The sequence below is a fragment of the Bidens hawaiensis genome, unplaced genomic scaffold (genome assembly GCF_021521415.1).
Source record: "Bidens hawaiensis isolate Kalapana, Puna unplaced genomic scaffold, B.hawaiensis_p1.1 tig00025021_1, whole genome shotgun sequence".
NCBI lineage: Eukaryota > Viridiplantae > Streptophyta > Magnoliopsida > Asterales > Asteraceae > Bidens > Bidens hawaiensis.
This window is the reverse complement of record NW_027493982.1, coordinates 225,582-243,853: the sequence shown is the minus strand read 5'-3', so window position 1 is coordinate 243,853 and position 18,272 is coordinate 225,582. Positions and strand designations below refer to the sequence as shown.

The following is an 18,272-nucleotide window of genomic DNA, read 5'->3' as shown; positions in this document are numbered from 1 at the left end:
ACCAGACAAACTAAAAATCAATAGGGCGACGCCAGGAGATACAAATATATCACTACGGTTAGATAATCGGGCCTAAGAATGCAACCCAACACGTCACAATTAAGCTAGCATGTGACCCACATAGAACAAGTAAAATACGCCAATGAGCTGGTGATGGAGTGGTAAGGAAGAGACTTGATGTTCCATGTGACACGAGTTCGATTCATGCCCCCCATCATTTAGTTTTACCGGAACCAGAGTGATGATTAGAAACTAGACAAGTAGATGGCTTCCACTAGTTGAATCCTTAAACTAAACGGGTTTTAGTACTCATCGCAGTTTCACTCTCGGACGAGTGTTTACGGGCGTTGACTGTAGGTGAGAGTTTTCCCGAATCAAAAGATGATTGTATCCCTATGTGGATTTCCACTCCCAACTGAAAACAGAAAGGCGAGTGTATCCCGTTAAAAAAAAGAACATGTAAAACACATGCACTAAATGATGAATGGGATTTCCACTCCCAACTGAACATCATCACCGAAAGTCACTAGGATATGTTTTTCCATGTCATGAAATTAATATAAAGGCACATTAATATTTCTATGAATAGTTCTTAGTTTTAATAAATTTTATTTTTACATAAAAATGTGTATATTATATACATAAAATTATTAAACTAGTTATAAGCTTTTCATTTTCACTATTAAATGTGGACACATGAAATTCTAGATTGGAAATAGAAAAATCACGATACGATTTGAGAGGGGCTGTGTTCGTGTGGTCCAGCTACGTCACCTTTTCAATGCCATCCCGACTCGACATGGTGTATCCTAACGTGATTGTGTTGCCTATTACTTATGCAAGAGATTGCCAAAATCACCCATAATTAAGGTGACTTTGCCAAACCACCTAACCATGCAAAAAAAAAAAAATCAAAAAATCAAAAAATCTTGATAGTGATAAGTGAGTGCTTTGACTTGTAAAATGGGTAAAGACTAGGGTTAGGTTTGTTCACGAACCGAGCCGAACCGAACGGAACACATGTTTGCTCATACTTGGTTTGGATTGAAGGTGACCCGAACTGAGCGGATTGAATTTAAATAAACGAGCGATATTTTGATGCCTGAACATGGCTTGGTTTGAAACCGAGCGGCTTGGTTCGGCTTGGTTTTGCTTGATTTCATACAAAGTTTTCAATTTTAGATTAAAACTTCAAAATGTTATTAATTTAAAACTTTTAACTTTAAAATATCTAAACTATCAAGTTTAAAATGTTTAAAACTCAAAGTTAACAACAAAACATATATTAAACTAGAGGATAGGGTTTAACTTTAAACTTTGAAGTCAACATAAAAGAGGGAAAATTAAAAAAAAATCAAAAAAATACTATACTTTTATATATATGCATAAAATTTATATATAAAACTAATAAATTAAATATATTCGAGCAAAACAAACCGAACCAAACCGAGCGAGGCTTTGCTCATGCTTGGCTTGGTTTTAAATCGAACCGAGCCGAGCCGAACGGCTCATTTCCAAACCGAGCCAAAATCAAACGAGCATTTTTCAAGAAGTCTTCGAGCGAGTGATGAACGAGCGGCGAGCAGTTTGAACAGCTCTAGTAAAGACACACGAATGTTGTCCATGTTTAGTGGCCAAAATTTTCTATTTAAAGCCATATGTGTCTACCTATATTTTCCACAAACTCACCAGAACCTCTTGTAAAAAAATTGTTTGGCCCTTGGAGAGAGTATCAATTAAAGATGGCTCTTTCAGGAAAGTTAATTGGTTACGTAGAGATCAGTAAGAGCGGTGATGTCTTTCATGATCTATTTAGGCACAAACCACACGAGATAGTTGCAGTAGTCCCTGACAAGGTTCATGACTGTGAGCTGCATGAGGGCGAAAGAGGAGCAGTTGGATCAGTCATCACTTGGCACTATACTCATGGTACGTATCATATGACTTGTTTCTTTACTTGTGTAACACATTGATTATTGATGTTTGTATGCATGGAAAAAGACGGAAAGAAGAAATTTGTGAAAGAAATAATTGAGTCGGTGAACGAGGAAAACCACATGGTTGTGTACAAGGTAATTGGAGGGGAGCTTTTGGATGAGCTATACAAGAGCTTCACAATCATATTTCATGTTGAACCAAAGGGTGATAAGCAGTTGGTTACATGGACCTTTGAGTTTGAGAAGCCGGACACAAGTGTACCCTATCCAACTGATTTTATGGATTACCTTTGCAATCTTGTTAAGGATTTGGATGCTCATAGCAATCCTAAATAGTTCAAATCAAAGATGAAAATGGATTGAGGGAACCAAAGTTATGCATTCTTAATGTGTGTTTTAAAATTTTTAATATCCAATTCTAAGATGTGTGTTTTAGTCTTCCTATGTTAAGAATAAAGTTAATAAGGCATATATACATGCTGTTTGTGTGTGTGCATGTATGCTCTAGAAATAGCTTGTATTGTAATTTCTTTTGATATCATATACATGTTAATTTGATCATAACTGTGCGTTCTCCTCGGCCAAATGATCCTAATTTGTTGCTTATTTACCTTGTATCTTGATCTGTCCTTACACTATTCACAAACAATCAAATTATTTAAAGTTCTAGATCAGACCAATAAATTCAAAACGCAAGAATCGAAAGAAAAAAAGAATTAACGCAGATTCTTGATCAAACTTGATCGATGCCGTTTCGTTGATAAGCAGTAAATTGACTTTCTTTCAAATACAAAACATCGACACATTATCTAACTCAAACATCCAAACCTATAACTATAATCCTAAGAATATGAGACACTCAAAATGCGTAGAAATTGTATAGGAAATGTGTAGTAAATAATTTTTAACGAGCCATTTTATGTCATGTTTATGTTCGATTAGTTCCACAACGCAGGCCCTGCACGCCAAGTCCAACTTCTCTAACGTGTTTTACTATGTTTCTAATGTAAACAGGATTTAGTTAACACTATATATGTTTCAAATCAAAACCTACATTTGTGCTACAAGATTTTTAAACTTTGGTTTCAATGAAATTTTGATTCATGTTATCAAGGATTCAATAAGTTATGAGATGATTTACACCTTATGTACTCTAATCGAGTTTGGGTTTGGTGGCTACAGGTTCGAAGATAGGAGGCTTGTCGCTGTGAAGCCGTGAAGGTTATCACGACAGTTGTTTAATTATTATAACGGGATAGGAACATGTATGGTCCGGTCCGGTGGAGCCAGATCAATTAAGAGATACTAACACTTGTATAGATGGTTGAGATACATACGATGCCAATAATTTGCCCAATATTTAATGCAACTACTTTTATGGATTTCAGTATTATTATTAGATTGTTAAATTAACAAGCTGGTACAAATGCATTGACATTTACTAGACGGGTGCTCGTGTAATGCAGCAGGGAACAAAAATTATAGTATTCATGTAACAATTGTGGATGTTCAAGGTTCGTTTGAAACCTTGAAAGCGTTTGAACCAATCATCAATTTTGGTCAGCCGGCGTTCGAATGTTCAAACCATAGCAAACGGTTTGGTTTATGGTTTATACAGAAAATTGGCCATATAAAACGGACGGTAAACTTATTAATGAAGCTCAATGCGTGAAACCAAACAATTAGTAATGATTCGGTTTAAAGTTTCAACGGTTCAGTTGCGGTTCTCAATAACAAAAAATCGAATCAACGGTTTGGCTCACGATATAACTTAGAAACCGTTAAAACCGAATTGTGAACACCCATACGTACGTAATATGTTGATATTTTTCTATTTGAAAAATTATAGCAAAACCATACCCAAATTAAAGACAATAAAATGCTCATTTTTTATTGTGCAATTTTTTATAAAAAATATTACCGTACGAAAAAGTTATGACCGTTGGCAAAATCGTTTGTGGGAAGTTATTTACAATTAAAATTAAAAGTAATATATGGGTAAAGATAAATGTCCAAAGTAGTAACTATTTCATAAATTTACAAAAGTTGAGGGCCTATATTGTAACAAGTTTGTCCCTATTTTACATGCTATATAAGGTGTAAATTACTTAAAAATGAGGTGTCTCCTTTAGGGGGTGTTTGGCCTAGCTTTTTTAGCAAAGCTTATAACTTTTTTAGCTTTTCTCTATAAAATAAGCTTAATTTGGTGTTTGGTTGAGCTTTTTTAGCTTATGCTTATAAGCTTATATAAGCTAATTTGAATAAGCTTATTTGAAGATGGTTTTTTAGCTTATTTGAAGAAGCTTATTTGTTTAATGGGGTAAATTACCCATTTGCCTTCAAATGATGATGGATTAATAATATTGAAGCAACTTATTACTAAAACAAATTAAATAAGGATGGATTTAACAACTTATTAAGAAGTATAATTAACTTGTAGAATATAAGCTAATCCAAACACTTAAAGGAAGCTTATCAAATAATTGAAAATAAGCTATAAGCTACTTTAAAAATATAAGCATAAGCTAAAAAATAGAAGCTAGGCCAAACACCCCCTCAATAAATATAGTATAGATTTGTAATCAATTACTTACGACATGTTGTCGCAATAGAATTGTTCTGAAATGAAATATGGCCAAACCCGATACCCGTGACATGTCGTCGCTATAGAGGATGATATCCCAAACACAAATGTCCGTGGGGTTCGAACAGTTTCCTTGTAGTGATTTCAAATTTGAATATAGTTTTGCCCATTAGAAATGCTTTAAACCATTTACAAACACTTTCTATTATTCTTAAAACATCTAGACATCTAAAAGAACTTTTTTCGAAAAGACTTAAATTAAGGTAGCTAGATACTTGATTTTAAATTATCGATAAGGATATCTACGTATGGGTACGTTGACACGATTTATGGTGTGGTATGGATCGATATTAAATTACATCTACAAATGTCAGTTTTAGAAAGGAAAAAAAAAACAATAAAAAAAGTTGTAGGGTGAATCTATCATTGTGTTTGGTTGCCAAAAAATTCTATATAAACCCATCTCTGTCTTTCAATATTTTCCACGAACTTAGTACCATTAATTATCTTGGTAAAAAGTTGTTTGCAACCTTTGTGAGAATAATTAAGAAATGGCTCTATCGGGAAAGTTAATTTGTTACGTGGAGATCAGTAAGAGCGGTGATGTCTTCCATGATCTCTTTAGGCACAAACCTCACGACATAGTTGCAGTAGTCCCTGACAAGGTTCATGACTGTGAGCTGCATGAGGGCGAGAGAGGAGCAGTTGGATCAGTCATCACTTGGCACTATACTCATGGTACGTATCATATGACTTGTTTCTTTAGTTGTGTAACACATTGATTAATGATGTTTTTTATAAATGGAAAAAGATGGAAAGAAGAAATTTGTGAAAGAGATAATTGAGTCACTGAATGAGGAAAACCACATGGTTGTGTACAAGGTAATTGGAGGGGAGCTTGTGGAGGAGCTATACAAGAGCTTCACAATCATATTTCATGTTGAACCAAAGGGTGATAGGCAGGTGGTTACATGGACCTTTGAGTTTGAGAAGCCGGACACAAGTGTACCATATCCGACTTCTTTCATGGACTACCTATGCAATCTTGTTAAGGATTTGGATGCTCATAACAACACTAAATAGTTCAAATCAAAGTTATCTATGCATGATGTTTACGTCATTTAGTCTCTTATTGTAAGATGTGTGTTTTCTAAGAATAAAGCCAAGGCATACATGCTTTAGAAATGGTTTGTAATAATTTCTTTTGATCATATCATACATGGATCATTGCCGTGTTGAGATATATGTATCGATCATAATTATCGTTCCCCGGTCAAGTGACACTAAATGTTGTTTATTTGCCTTGGGTCTTGATTTGTACTTACATCATTCACAAACAACCCAACTATTTAAAGGTCCGTTACACAAGAATCGAAAGGAAACAAACAAACAAACAAGCAAGCAATTGATCAAAATTGATCGACAATGTGTTATTGATAGAGTAAATTGACTTTTTTTTACAAATACAAAACATCGACCTATTATATAAGACTAAAACCAAACTTACTATAGCTATAATCCTTCAACTTGCGACACCAAAAATGCATAAAAAGTGTAGTGAATGATTTTTAACGAGTCCTTTTATGCCATCTTTATATTTTTTTCACAAATGCATAAAAAGCTTCTATTTGGTACGCATTTGCAACGGAATATTGTGTCACAAACTGCAATAGTTTCTGCCATTAAGTTAAACATAAACAATAACTAAACCCTAGATAAAACTCTGACTAATTTCACAAGTAATCACCAAACTGTTAAACCCAAATAAAACAAACTAAATGACTCATATGCCCATGACTCGTTTCGATCAATTCCATAACGCCCCTACACGAAATCCAACTTCACTAGCGTGTTTAATTATGTTTCTAATGTAAACATGATTAAATCCAACACTATTTACGGTTCAAATCAAAACATATTGAATTTTGGTTTAAAGGAAATTTTGATTCAAGTAATTATCAAGGATGCAATTCTGAGTCGATTTACGCACATGTGTACTTTAAGCGAGTTTTGGTTTGGTAGCCAGAGACGGTGGTTCAAAGATAAGGGCTATGCATGTCATTGAAGATCATCACGACAGTGGTTTAATTATTATATGCATGGTCCAGTGTTATAAGAGATGCTAGCACTTGTATTAGTATAGATGGTTGAATATGCTAATACCAATATTTTATGCAACTACTTGTTGGAAGTAATTTCGGGCTCCAAGTCACAGTTCGGTGAACTTGAGGGGCCAAGAATGACAATGACAGGTGGGTCATAGTTGTTATGTTTCCGAATTCTTTAGGTTTCATAATTGTATTGTGCTTATAATAGGTAATGTCTTGGCTAGCAAGTTAGATCAGTCTATATAAACCAAATCATGGTTAGACATTATAGATTGTGGTGTGAGGTGTAACCAAGTTAAGGGTTCATCCAAGAGGCACACACGAGATGTAACCGAGTTAGGGTCATCTAGATGCAACCAAGTTAGGGTTCATCAATAGTCAAACCGAGTTAGGGTTTGAGAGATTGTAATCAGCTTTTAGAGTTAGATTTTCTGATTAATATAAACGAGAGTTAGTCGTTTAATTCGTGTTTGATTATCGATCCGGGACTTGGCTACTTTTGTCAATCTCAGTCTAAAGAATTGTAACAACAATGATTAATGATTATCAGATTGCTATATTAACAAGCTGGTACAAATGCGTTGACATCTATATGAAATATTTTTAATTTGATTGGCACTATACTCATGCTAATCCAATAGGTCCGCCCCTTTCCAACGCTGGTTAGAGAATATGGAATGGCCTCGAATTTTTACTTCGCATTATTATTCTTCACAACGATCAGCCGCGCCTAGAAAAACTTCATTCCTGTTGATTATCAGTATCATAAAGTAGTGCACATGTGGATGCATTATTAAAAATTTAAAACTGGTAGATGGATGACATTTATAAATTACTAAATGATCTCCGTGCAACGATACATGTTCTTGCAGTATAGATGTCGGATTGGTGTCTTTAATGAAGACTTGACACAAAAAACTTTATGGCAAGTTATGGATATAATTTTAATTGGTTTATATGGTTAACTAAATTGATCAAAATGATTAATTTAGTGATTTTCCCATCTTTTAAACCGCCTGAAAACACTTCTCTTTCTCTTAAACTATCTAAATTAAACATCCAAAAAAACAAAATTTGTTTTGGCTTGAAAAGACTTAAATAAAGGTAGATACTTGATTGTTAAGTATAGAAAATATACATATGGATATATGGTTGATACAAGTTATGGACGTATAGACAAAATACTTGATTTTTTACTTAAGATACGACGCTAATAATTTGACCAATATTATGGAATGCAACTACTATAGTGGATCTAAATATTAAAAAACAATAAGGTTATCTAGTATAAATTCACGTTATTTCATTCCACACAGTCACCGCATCACCTATTTTATCTCATTTCAATTAATCTCAAGCTAAGGAAAATGTTTAACAACCCATCACCACCCCATTGTAATTAACATTTTAACTCATCTTGTATTTAACCCCCTTTACTCATAAAGAGAGTGGTATGTCACTCGTTAATCTTTACCAACTCAACTCTAACGTCCTGAGTGTTAAGGTATACCCCTAGGGCTAACAACAATGATTATTAGATTGTTAAACTAACAAGCTTGAAACGTATATTGTAAGTTTTTTAGTAAATTAAAGGGTGTTTATTAAACATCTACTATTATAATAAACAAAAATGTTGATTGAACCACAAACTCCTTAATTGGTCTAATAGTTTGCTAAGTGGCACTCTCATGTATTAACCTATAATTTCTAATTAAATTTATTAATTTAAACTAAAATTTAACTTAGATTTAGAACATTCTTTATATAGCCTTATCATTATCCCATCCATTCCTTATCTAGCCTTATTATGGATTGCAGCTAAGGGAGTTTGATTCATATTATAACGTCATGTTCACTGCACCACCCCTTTTATTGATTATGATTGCCCAAATGACTTATTTACTCTTCTCACAAACTTGAAGTATATTGACTCTTGGTTTATAGTTTGTTCCAAGTTGCGTGCAATAGATCCCCTTTGTCAATGACAAATTTGGATGTATCATGATACAAACATAATCAGAAACATTAGAGAGTTGGGTAGAAACCAATCGATCATATTATTCTAGGTTATTATGACAAAAAAAACCTTATTTACAAGATCAAAAACATAAGCGCGTTGGGTAGAAGGTCAAAGTGACTAGTTTCGTATGGACCGGTTGGAACGTCTGGAACACTCCTTGTCCAGTATTTTGATTAGGAATATGGGTGTCACATATGAATACAAAAGCCTTATTATTTTGAAATCGAGCTGAAATGAATTTAGCCAATCTTTCGTTCCTTTTTTTTCTCTCTCTTTCGATCTATGTGACTGATTATGAAGGTAAAAATCGAACTGAATGAATGAGACAAGTGTTGGGCATTAAATCATGGTTAGTTTGGTTATTTTTTGTTATGAAATGCAGGTAATAGTAGAAACAATAATTGGGCATCAGATGGCCTCATCAATGGTTAGGAAAACTAGCAATTAGTTCAAATAAAAAAATTGTATATGATTTGTATATGCTTTTTTGCTATACAACGTATGGTTTGTTAATGTTTCAGTAAAACTATAGCAATTTTTTTGTATATATAAAACTTGCAACTTATTTGTAAGTTTAGTGATTTATGAACTTTTCATTTTTCATTATTATAATACGTAAGTTTAATCATGTAACATATTTAAAAAGATTTATTAATTATACCGTTTTTATTGTCCAACCCATGTAATACACGTGTTCTCAACCTAGTATTTAATAGGGGAAATTCCTTTTTTATAACAGGCTATTTTTATTCCGTGTTTCTTTTTTTCAAATTGAAATTCCTAAAATGTCCATTTCGAATAAGATGTTTAAGGCTTTGTTCATGACCATATATCATAAATTCCTCAAATGTCTATAGCGAATATCGATCTGGCTCCTTAAATTTCGTCAAACTCGTGTATTTTAAGAGTTTAGTTAGTTGTCAATTTGTCATGTGTCCTTTATAGTTTATACTCTAATATATGCCATCGGCCTCGCATATATATTGTCGGAAGATGGAATGTATATACCGTCGGATTTCGTATTTAATTAAATCATTTCTTTTATAAAATAATTTACTTTTTAAAAACATTTCTTCATTTTTTTAACAAAATAATGTTTACTTATCTGATTGAATGTACTTTCAGTATATAAATTTAAATTTTTTAAAACACTACGTCTTTAAACCATACAAAATTTTAAAGTATTTCATAAGTGATAAGTCCATATCCATATTAATTTGCAATAAACAGAAAAATGGCTCGTATAAAATCATTTACCACACATTTCCTACACCATTTTATCGGATCAAAGGAAGAAAAGACAAAAAAAAAAATTCAAGATCATGACAAAGATCAAGAAAATAATATAAAGATTTGAATTTGAAGATAAATTAGAGGTTAGGCTTATTGTTTTAATTAATGTTTTGGTTTTAGTTTAGGTTTATTGGTTAGGATTATTTTTGTTTATTTAATTGATTTACGTCACAGGATTAGTAGAGGTTTAGTATTAATATTAATGTAGAGTAGTTTAATTGTTTTACTAGTGTTGAGTTTTTTGAGTATAGTAGAAACGGGTTGAGACGAGTCTGTCTCCCAAAAAACTGGTGTTCGTATTCTTAATTCAATCGTATTGCCACAAATTGTTAGGATTATAGTGACGGCAGGTTTGGGTTTTTTAGTATTATATCTATATAACAGTGTCGATCAAGTTTGATCAAGAATTTGCGTTCTTTTATTCTTTCGATCCTAGCATTTTCCCATTTTATGTAGATCTTTAAATAGTTGGGTTGTTAGTGAATAACGTAAGAACACTGAACATATGATCAAGTTTCAATGTAAATAAACAGCAAATGAAATAATTAATATCAGATGGCAATGGGTCGGGTTTAGGTATTTTCAATCCCATACCCGGTTATGAAAATCCATCCCAAACCTCTCCCAAACCCGTCGGGTTTTAATTGGGTAATTACCCATCGGGTTTCCCACCGGGTTCCGGGTTTCCAATCGGGTTTTGTCAAAAGACCCGTTGGGCATACGCGGCCTAAAATCCATCGGGTTTCTATCGGGTGTTGACAAAATATAACTAATCGATTACAAAAAATGATCACCATAAAAATCAAATGTCTCAAATAATTGTAAATAACAAGTTTCAACAGATAATATATTTAAAATATCTAGACTATACTATATTAACCATAAATAAATTTATGTCGGGTATATCGGGTTTATAATCGGGTAAATGGGTTAATGTTATCGGGTAATCGGAACGATTAATCAGGTATATTACAAATCCCAAACCCGTCTCAAACCCACGAAAATTTTCAAAATTCATCCCAAACCCGTCCCAAACCCTAATGGTTCGAGTATTACCCGTCCCAATTATATCGGGTTTCGGGATTCTCCATCAGGTGTGGGTTTCATTGTCATCCCTAATATCACATCTCAATACGAAAAAGATTCATGCATGATATTAAAAGAAGTTACATTACAACTTACAAGCCATTAATAGAGCATGCATACATACACACAAGTAACATGCATGCATACCTTAACTTTATTCTTACCAAAGAAAATAAAACACACATCACGTATAACTTTAGTTCCCTCAATCCGGCCATATTCATCTTTAATTTGAACTATTTAGCGTTGTTATGAGCATCCAAATCCTTAATAAGATTACAAAGGTAATCCATCTCACCAGTTGGATAGGGTACACTTGTGTCCGGTTTCTCAAACTCAAAGGTCCACACAGCCACCTTCCCATCACCCTTTGGTTCAATATGCAATATGATTTTGAAACTCTTGTATAGCTTGTCCACAAGATCTCCACCAATTACCTTGAACACAATCATCTGGTTGTCATCGTTAACCGACTCAATTATCTGTTTTGATATTTTCTTCTTTCCGTCTTTTTTAGTTTTTACAGTCAGAAATGCAAAATATTAGCATTAAGCAATATGTTGACACAAGATACGGGAAAAAACAAGTCATGTGATACGTACCACGAGTTAAGTGCCAAGAGATGACTGATCCAACGGCCCCTCTCTCACCCTCGTGTAATTCACAGTCATGAATCTTCTCAGGGACAATTGCAACCATCTCATGCGGTTTGTGCCTAAAGAGATCATGAAAGACATCACCACTCTTACTGATCTCCACTTAACCGATTAACTTTCCTGATAGAGCCATTTCTAATTTATTTTCTCACAATGGCCAAACAACTTTTTAAACAAGATAGCGGTACTAAGTTGTTGATAAATATTGGCAGACAGAGATGAGTTTATATAGAATTTTTTGGCTACCAAACACTATGAATTAGGAAAATATATTTAATTAATTCTACACTTTTTTATTGTTTCTTTTAAAACTGACATTTGTAGATGTAATTTAATGTCCATACCTCGTCATAAATCGTATCATTTGTATATAATTATACTACTTTCTATCCCCTTTATTACGAGGCTGTTTTACATTATTCGTTTTTAATATTTATATATTTTTTCGAAGTTTAATTTTATTTATTGTAAAGAAATTTATAATATACTTAGAGTTCAATGATAAAAATGTTTCACAAATAACTTAGATGTGCTATAACCCAGTTTAAAAGTTATCTTGTTTTGGTGAGACCCAAGACCCGCTTATTTTTTTTTACAGTAAAATTGTTTCTTAATTATAAATAATATCTTTTTTTAAAAAAATAATATAATAATTTTTAGTATATCCTATTTTATAGGATTTTTACATCAATAATTTGGTAAGAATAATTTTTAATTTAATGAGATGTTATAACCCGTTTAAGGAATATCTGGGTTTGGTAAGACCCATACCCGTGAATTCGGGTCAAATGCATAAGAAGACTCCATTTAAAAATCAAGCAAATCTGGTAACTCCAAAAAAAGTGGAAGCGACCACATCGCGACACCTAAGATTTTTATGTTTTTGTTTATATATATTATAGATATCCTTGTCGATACTTGAAAATTCAGTATCTACCTCTGTTTAAGTATTTTTAAGTCAACAACATAACTTTTTTGAATGTTTAGATGGCTTAATTAGAAAAAAGATTTTTGCCAAATTAACATAAATAGTCCATATTTGTAAAATGCCTTTAATATATTACCTAGAGTCGATAGAAAAAAAAATCTAACAGATCGATCCAGTGACAGGGGGGAAAATGGTTACAAATTCAAACCTCATGGCTTAAAATGTAAAAAAAATCAATTTTGAACGGAAAAGGTTAAATGAGCCAAATTACAAGGGCCTTATATAAAAACGTGTATATATCTAAATGAAATTAAGTGAAACTTGCTATTTCTATGAAATTATATTTGATGTTCAAATTTTAAAGAAAGTTTTTATAATTAAATTGTTATAAAAACTATTTATTTCTATAGGATCTATGTAAGTTGTATATCTATCTATATAATAAAAGAGTGAATTTTCAAGCAACAGGTTGGTCATATTTTTCATCAAATCTTTTTAAATTAGCATATGACATTTTAGCATTTTTTTTATTTGTTTCTTGGCATTTTGGCATGTTTTCTATTTTTTCTTTATCATTAAAATACTTTACATCATATCTCTTTAAATTACCACATGGCATTTTGACATTTTTTTTATTTTTTTATTTTCATTAAAATACTTTTCATCAAATCTCTTTAAATTGTCTCATGACATTTTGGCATTTTTTTTATTTTTTCATTTTTAATAAAGTTAAACAACCGGACTATGTCAAAGGCAATTTCATTTCCATCGTTCATGCTTGAAACTAACACTTTTATGTAATCCTTAACTCTAATTTTATAATGATTATACTCTAATTCAAAGTATAAATGCGATTAGACTATACATATTCAATTAACGATCGTCGTCTGCTTTTGCATTCATCTTCTACATTAGAATTATAAGGTTTGTTTGATTTTTCTTTTTACACGTGTTTCAATCGATACTCATCAACATGGGCATCGAGTTATCGAATGCAACAAAAAATTAAAACATGCATAGAAGATTCGTTAGTAAAAACATGGGTTTCGATAAATTAATTATATCCTTTTGGTTCTTTGATTAAATCCAATTTATGAAATAGGACTTCTCATATTTTATAAATTTGGTTTGAAATTAAAGAGTTTATTCAGATTTCTATATAACTTTGTATAACATGGCCTAAATATATTTAGTCTCTATGAAAGATTACTAATAGAAAATTTTAAAGTTTTATAAAGTTTGTTAACTACTACAAAACACTAATTTCTATTACGTGTATGCTATTGGTAATTTTATGATATTAACAAAAATGTTTTTAATTGTTTATATTATCATTTTTTTATCGTTTTTGTTTTATTATTAGCATGTGTACTACATGTGTTTATGTTTTGTTTCTTTAATTATATATTTTTTACTAACATGTGTAACACACGGGTTCTAACCTAGTTTTTAATACAAACATGTATTTATATAAAACACCACCGCCACAAACCACGATATACCACCATTGACTATATTAATCAAAATTTGATAAGCAATACCAACCCAGATTGACTATGTGACCAATATTGACCAATGGATAATTCTTAACGAGCCATAACATGTCACTTAGATTTATGTAACTCCAATGTTGACCCCTAATTGGTCATTAATAACCCTATATAATGTCAATGGTCATATGTAACGTCCGACTTCTCATATCACTAATATTACGCATTTTACCCATGAAGAGCTTATGGTTTTGTTTATGCCATAAAAACCTATACGTAAACCCATCTATGTCTACCAGCATTTTCCATAAAATCAGTACAATCTTGGTAAAATGTTTTTTGCAACCTTTGTGAGAATACTTAAGATAATAGCTCTATCAGGAAAGTTTACGTGGATATCAGTCAGAGCGATGATGTTTTCCATGATCTCTTTAGGCACAAACCGCACGAGATAGTTGCAATAACCTATAATTAGGTTCATGATTGGGAGTTACATGAGGGTGTGAGAGGGGTCATAGGGTGAGTCATCTCTTAGCACTACACTCATGGTACATAACACATGACTTGTTGTGTCATATATTGATTACTTTTTACATTTCGAATTTCTAAATTTAAAACAGGGAGAGAATAAAATAATCAAAACGGATAATTGAATCAATTAACGAGGAAAACACATGATTGTATTCATGGTAATTGACGGAGATCTCGTGGATGAGCTATACAAGAGTTTCGCAATCATATTGCGTATTGAACCAAAGAGTGGTGGGAATGTGGCTATATGAACGACACAAGTTGTAACACCCCGTAACCGCAGCGGAAACGTACACGGGATGCAACAGACACATCTGATATCAACAGCATTGCTTATAAAGAAAACACCACTACAATAATTTAAACGTATTACATTGTTCCGAGTTTCGTTACCGACTAGGCGTTATCACATAAGTTTTACCAATAGTACGTTAACATGTTTAAAACAAAATATAGACCCTTAAGCTTCCACAAAATAGCACACATCATCAAGCACGTATCACTCATTCCAATTTGGGTGTACCTAGAAAGCATGTAAAGAAAACGGGTCAACTACGAATAGTTGGTGAGTTTCACTAATTTAAATAAATCATGACAAATCATTTTAATAATCATAAATTAATGATGTAATTATGCTGAGCCTACAAGTGAAAACTCTGTTAACCCAGAAACACATTTAATAACCTCTGGGGACACTGTTAACCCAGAAACACATTTAATAACCTCTGGGGACACTGTTAACCCAGAAACACATTTAATAACCTCTGGGGACACTGTTAACCCAGAAATACATTTAATAGCCTCTGGGGACACTGTTAACCCAGAAATACTTTTAATAACCTCTGGGGACACTGTTAACCCAGAACACTGTTTCGGGTCTTACAATATTAGCAACTCAGACAATTACCATCTTAATACATTACCGTACGATTCCCGTACAATAAACATTATATAAATACATTCATTTCCATGCGATCGGCATGTACTTAAACACTTTGATAAAAACATGCTTTCCGCCCCGGGAAAATATTTAAAACAGTTCAATAAAAAGGGGCTCGTGAAACTCACCTTTTTGTGAGCAAAGATGTAATATCGTGCACAGCTACCGGTCCGGATCTGTAATACGATCCCTAAGTCGTTACTACACAATTTCTATTAATATAACTTAAATTCGTGTTAACCGGTACGTCCGGGGACACTGTTAACCCAGTACTGTACACGATCCGGGGACAATGTTAACCCCGAAACACTTCTCAGGACTTAGATTGTGATATCACTTAGAGTTCTTTAGTCAAAACTACCATTAGTTTGTTTTCTCGTTTTGCGTGCCTAGCACGGTTATTCGTCTTTATGTTTTCAAAAATGAGCTTGGCCACATACGACCCGAAAATAGTTGTTATTGATATTTTAATTAAAGTTGTGAAATTAGAGCTCGGTTTAGACACCCCGTTTGGCCGCGGGGCCCGTTTCCGTCTTTAATAGACCGGAGACGGCTAAATCGGGTAAAATTACCCAAATCATCCGAATTATTTTCGGATGATTTATTTTTACTTGATTAACTTAGTTTCATGAAAATAGTCCATTTTTAAGGTTTTTATACACCGGTTAGCTCGCTTTGGCGAACTTTGCCGGTTTACGCGTTTTAAGCTTTAAAAGTTTGTTTTTAAGTTCCATTTAGCACAAATAAATAACCGTTTAGTCTCGGATCTTGAAATTTTGCACAATTCAGTTTTTGACAGTAAGGAATTTTATAAAAATATTTCCAGATTTAATCTCTATATTTAACATTTATTTATCTATTTTTAAACGTCATTTAAACACCAAATATGTCAAAAATACCAAATGACCTTAGAAAAATCCCAAATTTTTCTGGGATGACCCTTGCCAGCCACATAGTCCCCTGTAATTTTTCCAGAACCAAAATCTCATTTTTCATGCCATTTTCACCAAAACCGAGCTAGAAAACCCTAGAACTCGTTTTACCGAAAAGCCTACTTAGACTTCTCCAATGGACCTAAAATTTTGTGTGTGACTTTTATTTGTTATAAAAAGCTTATCTAAATTTTTCCAGAATTTTTCATGATGTTTAGCTATTTTTCACCATTTTTAACCAAAACCGAGCATTAAATTCACCAAATATTCATCCTTTATCTAAAAATTACCAAAATTTCACAGATCTCATATTTTCATGTGTAGATCATCTCTGTGAAATTTCATGACTCAACTCTAAGTCTACCACAATCTGTCCAAATCTTACAAATCATACGAAAAACCGAACTACCTTGTGTTTCTAGCTTTAGATCGCAAAGATCTTGCTTTCTAGCCTTTGCTAGCAACTAGCTACAACACCTACAAGCGCAACAACACCACACCAAGCAAGTTATACCCACAATCAAGCCATTTCTTTCATGGTTTCGGTTAAGACATCAAAACAAAGATTTTAACCGTAAAAATTCGTTTTTGACTCTTTTAACTCCTTTCTTGGACCAAGATCCCTTGTATAACTTGTATACATCACTTGATCATGCAAGAATCGGTTTCATCTCGGGTTTTCACCCATTTTTCACTTGAAACCTCATTTTCTCATGATTTGGAATTAAAAAGCAAGATCAAACCATAATAACATGTTTATACCTTGTGGATCTTCTTAAAAATCAAAGGTTTTTGGTTGAATGAGTGAAGGATGGAGAGAAATGTGGAGTTGTGATTTTCGAAAAAAGAAAATGAAGTGTGTGTGTGTGTGATCATGGACCGATCGGTCCTAGTAAGGTGTGGGGTGGGGCCCACATCTTCAACCTTGGCCACACATTCGGATTGTGTAATCCGGATAATGTTGTGGATAATCTGGTTCAGTTCGTTTTTCGGTTAAACGTTTAATTCCGCTCAAAACGAGGCCAAAACGGTCGTTTTTCGGCTTAAAATTTAAATTTATATAAAACCGATTTAAAAACTTTAAAAACTTAAACCATGACATTTATTGACTTAACACATCATATTGTCGGTAATTGTGCATCTTTTTCGGCTTGATCGATCGTCACTTGCTTGGTTTGATGTTAAAGGTTTCGTTTATCGTACCGACGTACTAATAAATCGAAATCCTTTTTCTGTGCTATAATTCACTTATCCCGAAGCTTTAATACTTCGTACACATCACTAAACATTATATATTTCGTCTATAATGTAATCCCCGATTCGTTCGGGTTTCAATAATCGTTCATCGATTAATCGTAATTTCAATACGACTAGCTGTATATTCGAGTATAATTCGTACTGTGAATCTTATATACTCGTATAAACACATTATAATTCATATATTCAGTATTGAATAACACGTAAATAGTATATTCCGGCTAGGGTATACCTGAATTTGCCGGAATCGTTACATTCTCCCCCCGTTACAAAAATTTCGTCCTCGAAATTTTACGCATCAACTACTTTCTTTTGCGGAAATAGGTGGGGATATTTCTTCCGAAATTCGTCCTTTCGTTCCCATGTATATTCTGGGCCTCGTAGCGAGTTCCATCTAACTTTGACCAACGAGATCTTATTGTGTCAAAGTTGTTTGATTTTCCCGTCTACTATTTCTATGGGCTCCTCTACAATGTTGAGCTTATCATTTATTTGGACACCCTCTAAAGG

The 18,272-nt window shown here is 33.0% G+C and overlaps 2 protein-coding genes and 1 pseudogene across 2 annotated transcripts; 2 read left to right on the top strand and 1 right to left on the bottom strand.

The window, feature by feature from the left end:
* Positions 1 to 1,654: 1,654 nt before the first annotated feature.
* LOC143570718 (kirola-like) lies at positions 1,655 to 2,647 on the top strand. Its single transcript, XM_077056299.1, has 2 exons — positions 1,655 to 1,929; positions 2,002 to 2,647. Exons 1-2 carry the CDS (start codon positions 1,659 to 1,661, stop codon positions 2,271 to 2,273), a joined length of 543 nt encoding a protein of 180 aa, XP_076912414.1. The 5' UTR covers positions 1,655 to 1,658; the 3' UTR covers positions 2,274 to 2,647.
* Positions 2,648 to 4,791: 2,144 nt separating this feature from the next.
* Positions 4,792 to 5,610, top strand: LOC143570720 (MLP-like protein 31). Its single transcript, XM_077056301.1, has 2 exons — positions 4,792 to 5,259; positions 5,333 to 5,610. The coding sequence occupies exons 1-2, from the start codon at positions 5,073 to 5,075 to the stop codon at positions 5,602 to 5,604; spliced, it is 459 nt and encodes a 152-aa protein (XP_076912416.1). The 5' UTR covers positions 4,792 to 5,072; the 3' UTR covers positions 5,605 to 5,610.
* Positions 5,611 to 11,248: 5,638 nt separating this feature from the next.
* Positions 11,249 to 11,817, bottom strand: LOC143570725 (MLP-like protein 31; annotated as a pseudogene).
* Positions 11,818 to 18,272: the final 6,455 nt, after the last annotated feature.

Bases quoted from the DNA above. Each gene is read 5' to 3' on its own strand.
- LOC143570720 (XM_077056301.1), top strand. From the start codon at position 5,073: ATGGCTCTATCGGGAAAGTTAATTTGTTACGTGGAGATCAGTAAGAGC. The intron at 5,260-5,332 runs GTACGTATCATA...AAATGGAAAAAG, and splicing joins CACTTGGCACTATACTCATG to ATGGAAAGAAGAAATTTGTG.
- LOC143570718 (XM_077056299.1), top strand. From the start codon at position 1,659: ATGTGTCTACCTATATTTTCCACAAACTCACCAGAACCTCTTGTAAAA. The intron at 1,930-2,001 runs GTACGTATCATA...GCATGGAAAAAG, and splicing joins CACTTGGCACTATACTCATG to ACGGAAAGAAGAAATTTGTG.